At 49.0% G+C, this 16168-nt stretch overlaps 3 protein-coding genes across 3 annotated transcripts; 2 read left to right on the top strand and 1 right to left on the bottom strand.

The window, feature by feature from the left end:
• The first annotated feature begins 127 nt into the window (after window positions 1-127).
• Window positions 128-4379, top strand: F5147DRAFT_413426 (uncharacterized protein). The gene is made up of 7 exons (XM_041429687.1): window positions 128-1312; window positions 1360-1509; window positions 1559-2600; window positions 2649-3143; window positions 3204-3418; window positions 3474-4100; window positions 4161-4379. The coding sequence occupies exons 1-7, from the start codon at window positions 344-346 to the stop codon at window positions 4212-4214; spliced, it is 3552 nt and encodes a 1183-aa protein (XP_041296951.1). The 5' UTR covers window positions 128-343; the 3' UTR covers window positions 4215-4379.
• Window positions 4380-4672: 293 nt separating this feature from the next.
• On the bottom strand, window positions 4673-6123 carry F5147DRAFT_676682 (uncharacterized protein). The gene is made up of 2 exons (XM_041436061.1): window positions 5893-6123; window positions 4673-5828 (listed from the first exon to the last, which is right to left on the bottom strand). The coding sequence occupies exon 2, from the start codon at window positions 5756-5758 to the stop codon at window positions 4721-4723; it is 1038 nt and encodes a 345-aa protein (XP_041296950.1). The 5' UTR covers window positions 5759-5828; window positions 5893-6123; the 3' UTR covers window positions 4673-4720.
• Window positions 6124-10833: 4710 nt separating this feature from the next.
• Window positions 10834-11517, top strand: F5147DRAFT_769693 (uncharacterized protein; the record flags this gene model as incomplete). Its single annotated transcript, XM_041441058.1, has 1 exon — window positions 10834-11517. One exon carries the CDS (start codon window positions 10834-10836, stop codon window positions 11515-11517), a length of 684 nt encoding a protein of 227 aa, XP_041296949.1.
• Between the last annotated feature and the right edge of the window lie 4651 nt (window positions 11518-16168).

Below are 16168 nucleotides of genomic sequence, written 5' to 3'. Positions count from 1 at the left end.
GTAGACAGTCCTCTCTCTGTGGTATGCCATCGCTGTCAATTGAAGCTCTTGTGGAGGAACGTGTGGCACAGCTCGAGTGAGTGCACTATACTCGATATCAACACACAATATTCACGCCAGTATATGTGTAGAGTAATATCTCAACGCAGAAATGAACTCCTTCGCGAGATGTACCGTATGATGAGGAGACGAAAAAACGCAGGCTCCATATCCATGTTCGACGATGAGGACGAAGTTGGACTTCAGGATTGGTTAGATAAATACGATCTCGACGAAAAGTTCGTGGCATTATTCACCAATTTTCTTCGTTAACGTGCTCATCACCGTCAGTCCCGATTCGGGCATGGTGTCAAATATTCTACCGAGCGAACTGTGTGCCACTTCATCATCTCCAACTGCCGATGAATTCAAACCAATAGACCTACCGGACGTCATCGATGTAGATTCCCCCATGTCAGAGCCTCCCGCTTCACCTCGCTCTGATTCATCTTTATTACTTCAAATTCCAGAATCCGATGACCCCTTGGCTACATCGATACCAGATGGGTCACCTCCCCGCGCCACTCCTGTGTCATGCAAACGCCCGATACCAGACGACGAGCCAGATGAACTGAATCTCGTAGCCCTTTCGCGGTCGCCATCTCAGCGATCGGTCAGTCGTCGCAGTCAATCCCTGACCCACCGTACGTCTCGCTCTAAGTCTCGTACATTCTCGCCACATTCCCCTCAACCTACAAATGCCGCCCTCGACGAGGTAAGTGAAGTCCAGGAAATACTCGTCGACTTGGGGGAAAGCATGGACGTATCCACGGAGGAAGCTAGAGAACCCTCACCTGATCTCGTCCTTCCATCGTCTTCGCCTGTCCCGAAAATGACCCCTCGCACCATAGTCTATACTACTGTGGACGTCGCATCTATTCAGCCTTCCCTCCTCATTCCCACCCCCACATCTCCAGTGACTGATCCGGCATTCAGCTTTGATGAGGCTGAGAGCGAGCCGCCTGAGGAGACGTCCTCTGCTATCTCAACACCTGTAGATGCGCCGCGATTCCAAAATCAACAACATCATCATCACCATTTCAACCCCGCCTACAGTCTACCTCCGATCAAATCATTGCCTCCTGAATATCTCCGCAAGGGTAAGTCTGCCAAACAGAAAAAGCGAGACAAGGAACGCGACAAAGCAGACGGAAAAATCAAGGATGAATGGATACCCATGGGCCTGACCAAGTGGGGTGCAACCATTCGTGCAAACCCTGTCTGGAAGAAGGTCTCTCGTGCCACCAAGTGCTTAAGCACGCGTGACTGGGGTGTAGGTGACACTAATCTGTCCCAGATGAAGTACTTATAAGTATGTAGGTTGCCATTGCCGAGGTAAGGCTCACGCGCACCCTTGAACGAGTCGAAAGCCTCGAAAATGTCGCAAAGTGGAGTTATAGGCAGCCCAAAAGACAAAAGAATCTCGGAGGTGTGACCAAGACCCACTGGGACTATCTTATGGATGAAATGGCATGATCTCTGTTATTCTTGTGGTGCATCTGGCTCATGTTCTGGTCAGAAATGGATGCGCGTTGATTTTCGGGAGGAGCGACGCTGGAAATATGTTCTCGCGTTTAACTTGTCGACTGCCGTACTGGAGTGGCATGATGCGGGGAGTCGCGAGGAGAGGGTTAGGCTTGGCATATGTGTTTTATGGAAGCGTCCCAGGTCTTCTCAAAATGCCTCTACGGAAGATGTAGACATGGACACACGGCCTACGGAGCACAATGGGTATACCCCTATGGCAGACGAGTCCGATGGCGATGAGGAGGAGGGAGAGGCGGAGCAAAGGGATATCGCAGACGCTCTAGAGTCGCGCAACGCTTTAGAAGAAGCACTGGATGGAACGGGATCTAACGAGTCCACGGACAGTAGTCAGCACCAGACTCCAGGCCCCGACCATGTTCAGCCCAAAGTTGAGGATGTTGATGATCCGTCAGCTCTGCAGGATTCAAGTGTGATGAATGTGGACATGCAGCAGGAAAATCAAGCCAAGATCGAAAGCGATGATCAGACTGGTCTCAAGGCGCATTCGACAGACCCCAATCTTGCCTCGCAGCAAAATACGCAGCACGATGCTGCTCCCGCAGAATCATCATCCAAAGCCTCCAAGGCGAACCTGTATGCACCGCTCAGAGAGCAGATCGCATACTCGGATGAGCGAAAGCTTTTCCTCGACGGGGACGACCTTGTCCTTGCCAAAGCACTCTCTGATCTGACCACAGACGACTCTGAGATTGAGTCATCACTGCCCATCCCTGATCTGTCGGACATTTTCCCCGATCTTCAACCGCTCGGCATGCCAGATGTCGTCTCTGGCTCGAACGAGGGCAAGAAGAAGGATAAGAAGTCGGGAGAGGACAACAGGCGTGTTGAGGATGCTGGGTTCACAAAGATGGCACCGTTGGGTCGCTTCATGCACTCCAAGCCGACGCTTCTTGGACCTTTGCAACCTGCTAGGCATTGGGTGAACGGGGAATGGATGATGTTCGCTGAAGAAGCAGCAGTGGCTGTGGATTTCGATAGCGCAATTGGGAAGACAGTAGATGATACTGCCTCGGGTAAGGTCGCCGTGAGAAAATGACAGTGGTGCTGAATATTATTCGCAGACCTTTTTGAGGGCAGTAGACCATCCGCAGTCAGTTCCCTTGGACTGCCATTGAAAGATGGCAAGAAGCGTTCGGAGCATCTTTGGAGCTCAGATGAAGATTCCCTTCTCAAAACCCATGTGGAAAGATATCCCAATAACTGGCTGCTAGTTGCGGATTCATTCAACTCCTCGCGCGTCACTATCTCCACCGATAAACGAACTCCTTGGGAATGCTTCGAGCGTTGGAGCAGTCGCTTCGGTAGCGGACACAGGGTCCATCCTGATGTTAACTCCCCTGTCAACACGGAGCGCACTCCGCCGCCAGCATCATCCTCGGCTCAAGGACAGATGACCACGAGAGGTGTCAAGCGATTGGCTAGTATGTCAGTTACACAAAACCAAAGTTCTGGAGCCGGCTTAACGTCTGACACCAAAAAACGGCGGAGACATACATTTATGTATGAGACGATGCGCAAAGCTGCGAAGAAGCGCGAAGCAGCACAAAAAGCGTCCAGTGAGCTATATTTGTTACTTACAGTTCTCCAGCGCTTACTGGTTCGTGTCGATTCATAAGTGAATCAGCGAAAGGCTTCTAATGTTCATGATACGCATGGGCAGTATCAAAAAATGCCTAAACTGACACCGGCTGAACTTAGTCGCATGAAGTATGAGAAAGAGTCGAGGGAGCAACAGGAACTACTCCTTGCGCGACGTCGCCACGAGGAACTTACTCGTCAGGCAATGATGCAACGCGACCCAAGGCTGCAAGCTGCGGCAGCCGCAGCCGGTGTATGTGTTGTCATCTTACCTATTTTCAAACACTATTCTGACGGCGAGTCGCTAGCAACCCCAGCAGGCGGCGGCGGCAGCAGCAGCAGCAGCGGCATCGGCAGTAGCTGCAGCAGCCCAGCAACAGCAACCAAATACACCGAGACCAGCAGCCCAGCCCGCACAAGCTGTCCCGCAAATACGGAATCAACCCGTGGCACAGGTCAATATTTCTCAGCAGCAGAGAATGCCAACACCAATGGCATCAGCGGCCGCTGCAGGGGCTCGTATGTCCCCTCAACACTTGTTGCAAGTTCAAGCTGCCCAAGCTCGTGCTATCGCTGCAGCCGCACAGGCCCAAGCCCAAGCCCAATCCCAATCCCAAGCGCCAGTACAAGCTAGCCCTACCCCTACCATTAACGGACTTCCTACTGGTGCCCACCTGTCACCTCCATATCAGTCGCGCGCTGCAACATCATCGCCCGGCGTAGCACCGCAAGCAACTCCTCCGCGTAACATAGGCACGCCATCCAACGCTGCTTCTCCCCGACCACCCTCCGCGCAACCGCAACTACCCATGCAGCCTCCTCAGATGCCCGGAAATACTGTTTCACGGCAGGCTCATTATTTCCCAGTGGTACCCACTCTTGCCAATAGTCAATTTACACAGGATCAAATAGACCAGGCCGTTCGGTTAATGCAGGTGAGCTGACTTTGTCCAGTGATAGGACCAGCCTTTGATAATGGTGCATTTTTTTCACAGCATCGGACCATGGCTCAGGCACAGCAGAATAGCCAATATCCCTCACAGGCCTGATATCGTTCAGCTGTCTGGGATTGGCCATCTATCTCTGTACCGTAGTTCATGGGCACATACGTACAGGACCATGCATGCCACCTTCATTCATTTTCCCGCCTTTCGACCGCTGGCTGTGGATTAAGAATAGTCTTGGGCGGTTGAGACAACACGTTTTCAAACCGAACAACTAATAAATACTCCTACCTGTACTCTTTGTTCGGCTTTTCGGATCGAATTTTCCTGTAAACCTCAACTTTCTTGATCATGGGATAGTGCCTTGTGCAGCAAGAATCTAAGGTGGACGAAATATTGATGCATCGTGCCTGAAAATAATCACGAATTTATGAGCTACGATATGACACAGCTGCTACCCCGCCCCTCCCCTCCCCTCCCCTCGTGATGCATCTGAACGAGCGAAGTCACGTAATAACGATGGAAAGCGTGAGAGAGAAGACGATCTACCGCCATTTTTTTTCTGCGAAAGTACATTCAATCAACAGCTGGGAAGAGTAATACTAACTCACTCAGTCGTAATGTCTCAAAACATTTGTTGTATCGATGACACGGGTGCTGGTGTCGTACTTCACGATTGCTATAAGACTACCACATTTCCGAGAATGGGCCTTGAAGCTATCGTGACGCGCGAAAGGTTTCGAACATCCTGTGCCCGTGCAAATCCACACTGCACCAAAGTGAGCGCTCAAAATATGCCGTGGAATGGCATTCGCTCGCATCTGGCTGTCACAGCCTGACCACGGGCAAGTGGTTTTCCTATCTCCTCCGCCACCTCGAGCGTCCCCGTGCCACCGCTGTCCATGGCGCATGATAGAGCGTTTGTCCGCTTTAACCCAGAGACCACAGGGAGGCCCCTCACGACCGCATGCATGGACGTTTATGTAGCCACCGTTTCCATCCATGAGGTATTCTTCGTCAATCAAAAGACCATCGACCATGTAAGCCCGAGGGCCATCAGGCTGCTGGATTTGATGTCTGTGGGCCGATTGAATTCCGTACCCCGAATTATCTAAGACTTGGTAATCTGCAGAGGAGATTTGAGGTAAGGCGGCGCCGCCACCGAGGAAAGGTGGCTGGGCGCTGAAAGGAGGGGTGGCAGCAGTACTGGACGACATTGAAGGAATAGAAATGGGCTGCATGCTCCAGGGCCGCTCTGGAGACGACAAAGGATGAACTTGAAGAACAGCATAGTCCTTCACGTCATCCAGTGCCGATTCGAAGCCATACAAACCTGGATGCTCCACTTGATTCCCTTGAGCCAATGGAGTTGTGTATCCCACAGGATGAGAAATTCGGCGGCCCGCGGAGTGAATTTCAGGTGTGGTAGCACCAGCGCCAAACGAATCTGGCTGGTATCTCAAAGGGACAACAACATTGCTACCAGAGGATACTGAAGGAAAAAAAGAGGGTTGTACGGTGGGAGGCAACCCTGGAGGCAACACAGGATGATGAACTCGAAGGGCGGCATCATTGCTCGGGTCACGGGGCACCGACTCGAAGCCAGAAAATCCTGTACCGAGAATTGTGGTGGCCTGCTCCCAGGGCATACCGCTCGGTCCATGATAAGGTGGGTACACATGCTCGTGAAATGGTGATGTTCTTATTGCGCCCCGCGGACTACAAAACCAATCGGGGAAAGTATGAGCTATAGGGCGAACAGTATGCAAACGCAATTACTTACCTCGAGTTAATGATAACATCAGGGAAATGATTTTGAATAGGCAGTATATCACTAGCACTGTCGTCACACAGACTAATCGTGCATGTGTCGGGACACACCTTATGCCGCCACGGTAATGCACACCCGTAGCACCGTTGTCAATATAGACTTCTACAAATGACGGCAATAACGCATTCCTGTGAAAAACTGGGAGGTGAAGACAGTCTCGCTTGACACTGGGAGGACACTTGCATTAGATTGAGTGGTCCACCAAGTGCCGCCGCCAGCAGCTCATAATTATCAAGAGGAATGTATACCACTACTCTTGTGATAGTCGAAAGTCCTCTGCGAAACGTCAGGTCTGATGAATCCAATCAAAAATGCTGGCATACTGGATCGCTGACGATAGATCCTCCCGCACAGCAGAATGAGCAATCGGAATGAGACCTGGGATGACATTTGTGTTCGGCATTGGGTGAATCAAATTTGTGACCAGGAGTGTTAGATAGCAATCGGTGTTAGATAGTGTCCTAGCGATTATATTAAGTATTGAAAGGCCTGTAGTTCTAGAAAACAGCCAGCCAATGAGGCGGTGTATGGCAAGCCCATAGTACAGCAAATTCATACCACAGCAAGGCTGCTGGCTCGTAGTACAGCAACATTGGCAGGTTCTATGATATGGAAAAGGAAATGGGCCACATTATAATTACCAGAAGGCCAACAGCCAGAAAGTGGTTTCGTAAGTCTCGGAAAGCGGATTGTCTGAAGGGGTGGCCCAAGCAGGGAGTCGAATCTTGATATGACACCTTGCCAATCGAATGGCGTATTTTCCTGGTGGCACCCACGTAATACATAGACACTTTCGATTGCCATTTGACAAGCTAGATATCCAAACTGGACTGGTATTGGGACCCATTGCATGCCATTGAAGTGTCGTTCGATCCCGCTTGAAACCACGAGTTATACCCCAAACTTTTTTATTGCATCGTGTTCAATAATATTTTGCCTTGAACTCGTCAAAGCTGATCCAGTGGCGGGAAAGAGTGATTCCGGTTGGTCCCATTGTTAGATCCTTGTCGGCTTTCGCCCAAAGACCGACAGTGAATTTGTGCGCAGACGTTTGCCGGTCATTATGCAGTCATTGGCACTCCCCTGGCCGTCGGGATTATCCCCATTGATTAAACAGCCGTCGACGTCGAAAACCTGACGGGAGTCTGACTGCTGAGCATCATGCTCACGAGATGACACAGCTTGGACAGTGTAGTCAGTAAAGGGAGTCGGCTGATGTGCACTGCGATGAGGTTTCACTGGTGCGTATCTATGTCAGCTTTAAATGGAACAACGAGTGAACAAACGAATGACTCACCCAAACGCAATGTCTTAGATCTATCGCACCAATGACACGAGTGCTGGTGTCGTGCCTCGACGTTGTCCCGAGACTGCCACACTCTCAGGAATGAGCCTTGAAGCTATCATGAGGCGTGAGAGCTTTTGAGCATCCTGTGCTCCTGCAAATCCACATTGCGCCGACGTGAGCGCTCACAGTGTGCCCTTCGATGGTTCATCTGGCTGACACAACCTGACCACGGCCTGGTTTCCCTATTACTACCCTGCTGTCCGAGCGTCTTTCCGCTTTCGACCACAGACGACCGAGGAATTCTTTACGAACGCATGCGTGGACGTTCATCTCATCTGTGAGGTCTTCTTCAATCTGAAGACCATCAACCATATGGGCCCGGAAACACCAGGCTGATGGATTCGATGTCCCTGGGCCGGATGAGTTCCGCATTCCTGATGATGAGAGATTTAGGGTTCTGCAGAGGAACTTTTGGATAAAGTTGGCATTACCAACGAACTGTTTTGGTTGATGAGGAAGTCTTCCGTACTCTGGAGGCAATGCAATGAAGAGCAGTGTGCCCTTCACGGCAAATCAAAGGCATTCCTTTATATCTGAAATGGCCAGTCCCAAAAGTCCTGCAGGCTTCCAAGCGGAGTATGACAGTCGCTGAGGGTAGATTATCGGCAACTTCGAGTACTCATTGATGAAGTTGTTATTATGTTCCTGTCTTGTTGACTCTTCAACGTCATTCGGGAGTCGCGACCATGAGTGCGTTCGTGCTGCGGACAGTACCACGGCAGATCTTGCAACCGTTCTCGATGGTAAAATTCTCTCTTTTAGTGTTGATATGAGCTAGATCGTTTTTATTCTATTCTTCATGTTACATCCGGAAATGACGAGACTCACGGACATTCTATGTTGTCTGCAGGATTCTGTAGTGTATGTAGTTGATGTAGCCATTGTTCGTATTGGTCGATGAGTCGTTCATGGAATGCAGCTGACGACTGCGACGGCGCTCCGCAACTAGTAGGCCTCGTTCAGCAAGCCATCTGAGTGGAAATTGTAGGCTCACATCGTGCATTAGGAAGTAATTGCAATGAGTGACATTGCCGAAGCCTTTTTCTTGCAGTGATGCTAAACATTGAACGAGCGAGGGAGCCATTAAGTTGACGATATCATTGAGCTGTACCACATCATGAGCTTTTATGCAATATTCTCTGAGATGCTGTATATTGGCCATGCTACTACCCAAATTAATAGTAGCCGCGATCGCTACCAGTTCACGTCCTGGGATTCGGTAACCCACAAGTTTACATCCTGTACTCAAGCCTCTGTGTGCTACCCTATGCAGCTGTAAGCACGCCGGCTTAGTACCTGAGCAACACAAACTGATATTCTACGCTGCGGAAACACGGAGAGTGAGCCCTAGAGATATTGAGCGCTGAGCCTTAGTACTTAATATATACATGCACTGCATACGAGACAAGTGGGTGGCATATGTATTATGTCGATCTGAGTCGCCGTGCCACATCCTGTATACAAATCCTGTGGACTAGTCTGTACACCTTACTAAGCTGTGACCAGTGATACCACAGTTCGGAATGTTCTTCTGTCATGTTCAATCAAATCTACCAGCTGGCTTTACTAGGCCTTATACTTCATACTAGCTGTATACTGGACTGTGATTTTTTACCGGGAGTAACTTTGATACGAATCTCAACCCCTCCTGTTATAGTGCTGGTGCGATACTTGACATACCCCAGAATCCACAAACCAATTACACCTTCTGACCTCGGTATTGCGCTTCAAATATCGGCGAGACAGACATACAGATGCCTTTGAGTTTGAGAGATCGGCCATGCAATGCACCAATAATGTCTGAGTAGCTTCGTGCGATCAGTATCCATGGCGCCTGTCCCAAGCCTGTCCTGCTTTCACAGCATCACCTCAGATAAGGGAAAGTCGGCGGTATTGGGGAAATACTCGATCATCAATGGCTTGCTGGATGGTGATGAGCGCGAGAGAGATTGTGACATGGGTTTGTCGCATGAATTGAGATAGCCAAAGAAATGGTGTTTGATGAGGATGGCTGCACCATTCTGTGGTCTGCCAGCGCAGGTCCTCGGGAATGCCAGTGTTCCTGGTTGGTAATCAGTAGGTCCCATGCTATGACCTTGTATAATAGATAGAGCCTGGCCTTGGGTGTCCCTAGCAGTTTAAATGCCCCTCATAACCCGTATCTGCACGTTACGATATGTGACTACTTCGAATCTGTACCCTGTGAAGGTGGAATAAGACTTCTGAATGACAATGATGTGTCTGTACGATGGTGAATACTCCCTCGACAACACTGTATAATTGATGGGATCCGTCAGAACACGTCGCCACCCATTGAGCCTCAGCACGCGAAACGGCTCCCGGGCCGCTGTCCTAGTATTTTTCACGCACTAGTGGTACCTATTCTTGTCCAACTCGGAATCAGCGAGCAACGTGATTGGAGATGTGGAAAAGGTCGTACTGATTTCAGATGCATCTAAGAAGTAAAGTACAACGGTTTCGGGAATGGTTGGGCGCTCGCGTGGCTTTCGCATAGATACGCTTAGATGTGCTTAGATTCACTTACCTCGCTTAAACCTCTTTTTGGAAACTCGCGTGGTTTTCTCGTGTGGACTCGCTAAGACTAAGACTAAGACTAAGTAAGAAGAGTGTAAACGAACAAATTGAGTGAAATTTTTACAAGTCCGAAAATATTGCCAAACGCGATATAGTGGACAGTAATCCTCACGCCTACTGCGCCGTGGGAACACAACGGACAAACAACAGACTTTTCCTACTATATGGGAGAGGCATCGAGAATATCAAAAGCAATAATAGAAATTTGATTACACTTTTGGTTACACAAATCATTACACAACTTGGCTGCTGCTTTTGAATAGAATTCTCGAGTTAAACTGCCTTTCCCTGCAGCCAAGTGTAATAAAGTGTGATACACTTTTGGTGGGTGTTATTTCTTATCAATGATAATAGAAATGACTAATTGATGAGTTTAGACAAATTTTGCACTTGCTAAACAACCGTTTGAATTTAACAACCATGGATGGATATATACCTATTCTGTGAGTTGCTGATATATATATTGCTATGTGCAAGGTGCATGATGCTCATATCTGCACATTAGCAATCAAGAACAAATCACGCCAGAACGTGATCGACACTCCCAACGTGAACAAGACAGACTCAATCGACTTCAAATGACTTCTCCTACCAGACGTAATTGTCGTCGTGCTGCCCATGATAATCAGGACAGGCCTCTGCCTCCTGCTCCACAGCCAAATTTTATGCCGGCTAATGAGCCACAAGCAGGACCCGTTCCATGACCTTTTGCTTGGCAACCTCCCCCTCACTTTCAATATGAGCCACTTCCAGTTGCGCAATATCCTGGCTTGCCACGAAATGCGATTGCACATGTGCAGTGTGCTCATCGTCCTCCTCCGGTTGATTATAATGCATGCTTGAATGAGCGAGTGAATGCAGCTCAAAATGACAGACGCCATCAGTGCGATCTTCACCGGCGACAGGACAGAAATGAGATAAGACAGCAAGCACAAGCAGAGGCAGCCGGGATGCAGCCTCCACAGGTACCTCACATTCCTAATCAACCTGCTCCTCCTGCTCCTCCTGCTCCTCCTATATATGGCCCTATTCATTACGAGGGTGCAGTTGGTCCTCACAATGTCGATAATCCCCTGCACTACTTTGCACCCAATCCTGCACAACCTTTACATGGACCACCTCAACCTGATTATCGTCAGTTTAATGCTCAATTTCAACAACATTGGCAGGTAGAGCAAATGGAAAATGAGCGCATTAGAAATGACTTGCTTCAAAGACAAGTGCAGGAGGAATTTCATCGACAGCAGATTCAGCTGCAATTGCAGCAGCAGGAAGCTGAGCAACTGCAGATGCAACAGCAATTACAGCAGCAATGGCAGCAGCAATGGCAGCAGCAGGAAGCTGAGCGACTTCAGATGCAGCAGCGATTGCAGCAACAGGAAGCTGAGAATGCCAATAGACAAGCTTATGATATTCTGCGTGCAGGTCAAGAGGCAGAAGAGGAACAACACTGCCAGGAGCAGAGGGATCATGAGCAACAGGAGCGTCTTGAAGAGGCATTGTGTGAATATGATAATCCTGCTTCTCAGCAGCAGCATGAAGACGACGAGGAAAGAAGAAGAACTCAGGAGCAAGAACGTCGTTGGCAGCGCGATGCAGAGGATGATGAAAATATCAACCAGGCGCCTGTCTGAAATATCCCTATCCCAGATGGAGCTCGACCATACACAGAGCCCATTGATCATCACACTCTTGGTCCTCTTAATGTGGAGTGCCCCAACTGCCATGCCATGCATTTTGCATGTGAAAGACTCACCAAATCATCTGCACGAAATCCACGGTTTGGTACATGCTGCTTGGAGGGAAAAGTCGACCTTCCTCCCTTTCCAGCATGGCCACTCGAGCTGCAACAGGCATATGGAGACAGAACATTTGTGTCCAAGATTCGCCAGTACAACAGTGCTCTTGCATTCACATCCGTAGGCGTCACCATCAAGGATAGGGCCCTTCAAGGCTCTGGCTCAAATGCTTTTCGTATCCATGGATCTCTTCACCACCTTATGGGCAGCCTGATTCCCCCTGAAGGTATTTGGCCTTCATACGCTCAAATCTACATTTATGATCCCGAATGTGCCACCGACATCCACGCCAACCAACCAGGAAATGAGGGCCTTGATCGTCGTATTCTCAGAGAGCTCCATGATATGATCTATCAGAGTCATCCATATGCAGCTCTTTATAAGCAGGCCTATCAAGTTATGAGCGAGAAGCCTCCAGAGCAGCACACAGAAGTTCGTGCACGCATTCACTTTCAGCAGGGCACAGATGGTCGAAGATATAATCTTCCCACTGCTGATGAAATTGCTGTGATCATTCCTGGAGATGGATCTGAGGAGGTATCTGACAAACTGAGATATTGTCTTGCGACTTCAAGGTGGTCAGCTGCGACGCATCAGTCAGCTCAGCCATGCATACTCAACCCTTCACTATGCCCTTCTCTTTCCTTCTGGCGAGGAGGGCTGGCACCTTGGAATACCTCTCAACATCCCTCAAGGCAGACGTACATGTTCAAAAGAAGTGACCCAGCTGTTATACTATGCCTTCCGTCTTCACCCCCGCCCCATCCATATCGATAACAACAACATCTTTCGTGGTGGAAGACTGTTCCAGCAGTATGTTGTTGATGCTTGGGCTTCCATCGAACAGAGCAATCTGAATTGGGTTACCAAAAATCAAAAAAAGCTTAGGGCAGACTGCTACCAAGGCCTGGCAGACAACATCCTTAATGATGGCACAGATGATCTGGCTCAGACAGGTCGCACAATCATTCTGCCATCATTGCATACTGGAAGCCCCCACTACATGCACCAGTTGCTTCAGGATTCCTTGGCCATTTGCTGTGCCTGCAAGAAGCCCGACCTCTTCCTAACAATGACTGCAAATGGGAGTTGGCCTGAGATCACTGAAAACCTCCTTCCAGGTAAATTTTAATAATTTATTTATGATGTTGTTGCTAATATTGCTTATGTAGGTCAGAGCGCTGTGGATCGTCCAGACTTGGTGGCTCGCGTCTTCTACCAAAAGCAACAAGCGCTCTTGAAGAAGGTTCGCAAGGGCTACTATGGGAAGGTTGCAGGATTGGTGTACACCATCGAATATCAAAAGTGTGGTCTGCCCCACATGCACCTTCTCATCTTCCTCAACTCAGATCACAAGATATGCACTGTAGAGCAGATCAACTCCTTTATCTCTGCTCAGATACCAGATAGAGATGTGCACCCGCAACTCTACAAAGCTGTATCAAAATACATGCTTCATGGCCCATGCAGTCCAGAGCGTTGCTTGGAGAATGGACAGTGCAAAAAGCACTTTCCAAAGTCTTTCTGTCATCAGACATCCTTGAAGGATGATGGCTACCCAGAGTATGCAAGACCAGATAATGCTCGCACGATCCAAAAGAATAATGATGTCTTCACCAATAAAGATGTTGTTCCTCACCCTCTGGAACTGCTGGTCGAATTCAACTGCCACATCAATTTGGAAGTCTGCGCTTCGATCAAGTCTGTCAAGTACATTCATAAATATATCTACAAAGGACATGACCATGCAACTTTGGAGATGGAAGGACCGGTGGATGAGGTCAAATCATATCTTGACTCCAGGTATATTAGCTCAATTGAGGCTGCATGGCGCTGAAGGTTCAACGATACAGTGAGGGACGAACAATGCTCCTGACTGTATCTATAATTGTTGTAAGGTCGCGCGTTGCCTAGTCTGCTATACTTGAGACGACAAGTGCAGTTCGACCCTAAAGGGGAAGCGAGTGCAGCAAGGATCTAGTAGTAGGTGCCGAAGGCACTACTGGTTGGCAAATGCGAAGTGCGGGAATGCAGGCGCGTGTATGCGGAAACAAGAGAGGGTATGAGCGAGTTTGCTTAAGTGATGATAAGACACTAGACAAGAGGTGAGAGATGCAAGCTGAGAGATGTTATATGCGAGGTGCCAAGTAATAGATTTCAACTATGCTCTGCTGGGTAGTAAATGGGTATTGTTGTGGTTCAGTCCTCTGTCGTTCTTGGTGGGTGAGTCAGTGAGTAAGTATGTACTGCTGGCGCTTAAGTATGGCGCCTAAGCACTGTCATGCGGAGCCGAAGCGCTACCGAGTAAGGTATGTAAGGATATATGTAAGTAAGGGTCCATGATAAAAATAAAGATGGAACAATATGCAAATGTGAGAAATGGAAATATACGCACTAGGGAACTTGGTGGACAGTGGATGGATGCTTCCGGATGGCTGGCGCTATAGGGCGCTCAAGCGTGGGAAAGCGCGCGCGCATATACATCGTGAAGTGCGGGAAAGGCACGCACGTGAGTTGCGCATTGCACGGGAAAGCTGCGCCTCATGTAGGAATAGCTGTAGGAAGCATACAGAGTGATGCTACAAGTTCGTGCTGTATACTCCTTGGTGAAAACTGCAATATTGCACAAGGAGAGGCATGAGTCTCTACAGCAGCATCATGGAAAATGAGATGCACCTTGAATGGCCTGCTGTCTACCGCTTGCCAGTCCACCTCCCAGGTGAACACATGGTTGTCTATGATCCTGAGGATAATCCTGAGGATGTTGTCGAGCGTGCAGCAGCAAAGGAGACTCACCTCACTGGATGGTTCAAAGCCAATGCTGATGAAAACATGGTGGCAGCTGGAGCCTGTGATCTCCTCTACCAGGATTTCCCCTCAAAGTTTGTGTGGCAAAAAGTTGCTTGGAAGATACGTCAGCGTGGAGTTGCAATTGGAAGGATGTATTCTGCTGCCCCCGGCTCTGGAGAGAGATTTTATCTGAGATTGCTTTTGACCGTAGTGAAAGGTATGGTTTCTGTGACGATTTGTATGAATCAAACTTAATGTGTTTTTTCAAAGGTGCTACCTCCTATGAACACCTTCGGACTGTCGATGATGTTGTCTGTGAGACTTTCAAGGACGCATGTCGGCTCAGGGGTCTGCTCGAAGACGATAATGAATGGATTCAATGCTTGCGGGATGCCTCTCATATGTGCACTGGATACCATACATGAAATTTATTCGCCATCATCCTCCTATTCTGCAATCCTACAAGCCCTGATGACCTTTGGAACCGCTTCAAGGACAATCTCTGTGATGATCTGCGCCACCGTCTTGCTCGCATCCCATTTAATATGCCAGATGCTACTGAGGAGGAGGTCTACGACTATGGTCTCTATCTCATTGATGGTGTGCTTCGCAAAAATGGAAAGTCTTTGGATGCCATTCCCCACATGCCTGTCTCTCAAATGGCAGCAAGATGGGGAGCCATGGAGGGTAACCAGTTGATTGCTGAGCAGCTCCAGTACAACCAAGAAGAGCTTCAGCAGGTGGTGGAAAGAGGAGTTCCTTCTCTCAATGAAGAGCAGAGGGCGGTCTTTGATGCGGTGGTCGATGATGCGATGCATCGTGATGAGCGCAGACCAGGACATTCATACTTTGTCCACAGTGCAGGTGGATGTGGCAAGACATATCTCTGCAAGCTCATCGCTTCAAAACTCCGTGCTGAAGGCAAGATCGTCCTATGTGTGGCTTCCTCCGGAATCGCTTCTCTCCTCCTGCCAGGTGGACGTACAGCTCATTCAGTGATTCAAGATCCCTATTCCCATTCACTGAAGACAGCTCTTGTAACATAAAGAAAGGAGACATTCTTCATGAGCTTCTCAAGGCCACCTCCCTAATCATTTGTGATGAAATTCCAATGTTACACTGCCACATCCTGGAATGCCTTGACCGCACATTACATGATCTTCTGAATGTTGATGCTGATTTTGGAGGAGTAACCATGCTCTTTGGAGGAGACTTCAGACAGACCCTGCCGGTGGTGCCTCATGGATCCAGGGAGCAGATAGTGGGCGCTACCTTTTGCAGATCTCGCATTTGGTCAAGGCTTCATATATTCCATCTCAAGAGAAATATGTGTCTTGGTCAAGATCCCGCTTCTGATGATTTTGCAAGGTGGCTTCTTGAGATTGGAGCTGGTAGGGGCACAAATGAAGATGGAACTGTGACCCTCCCTGCCCGCATGCGGTGTCCCAACAATGATCTTCGGTCTCTCATCAATGCCCTATACTCAAGAATTCTGCTCCCTGATCGTCCTCCCTTAAATGATTCATACTTCCTGGATCGCACCATTCTTTCTGCAAAGAACACTAATGTGGATGAAATCAATGCCACTATCCTGGAATCATTCCCTGGAGAAAAAGCAGTCTTCACCAGCGCGGACTCAGTCACGGAGAGAGAATACGATTACATTCCCCCAGAGTTCCTTCATACCCTCGCCCCA

The sequence above is a fragment of the Suillus discolor genome (genome assembly GCF_016758755.1).
Source record: "Suillus discolor strain FC423 chromosome Unknown F5147scaffold_8, whole genome shotgun sequence".
Taxonomy (NCBI): Eukaryota; Fungi; Basidiomycota; class Agaricomycetes; order Boletales; family Suillaceae; genus Suillus; species Suillus discolor.
Note: the sequence above shows the minus strand (reverse complement) of the source record. Positions and strands in the feature narration are given on the sequence as shown.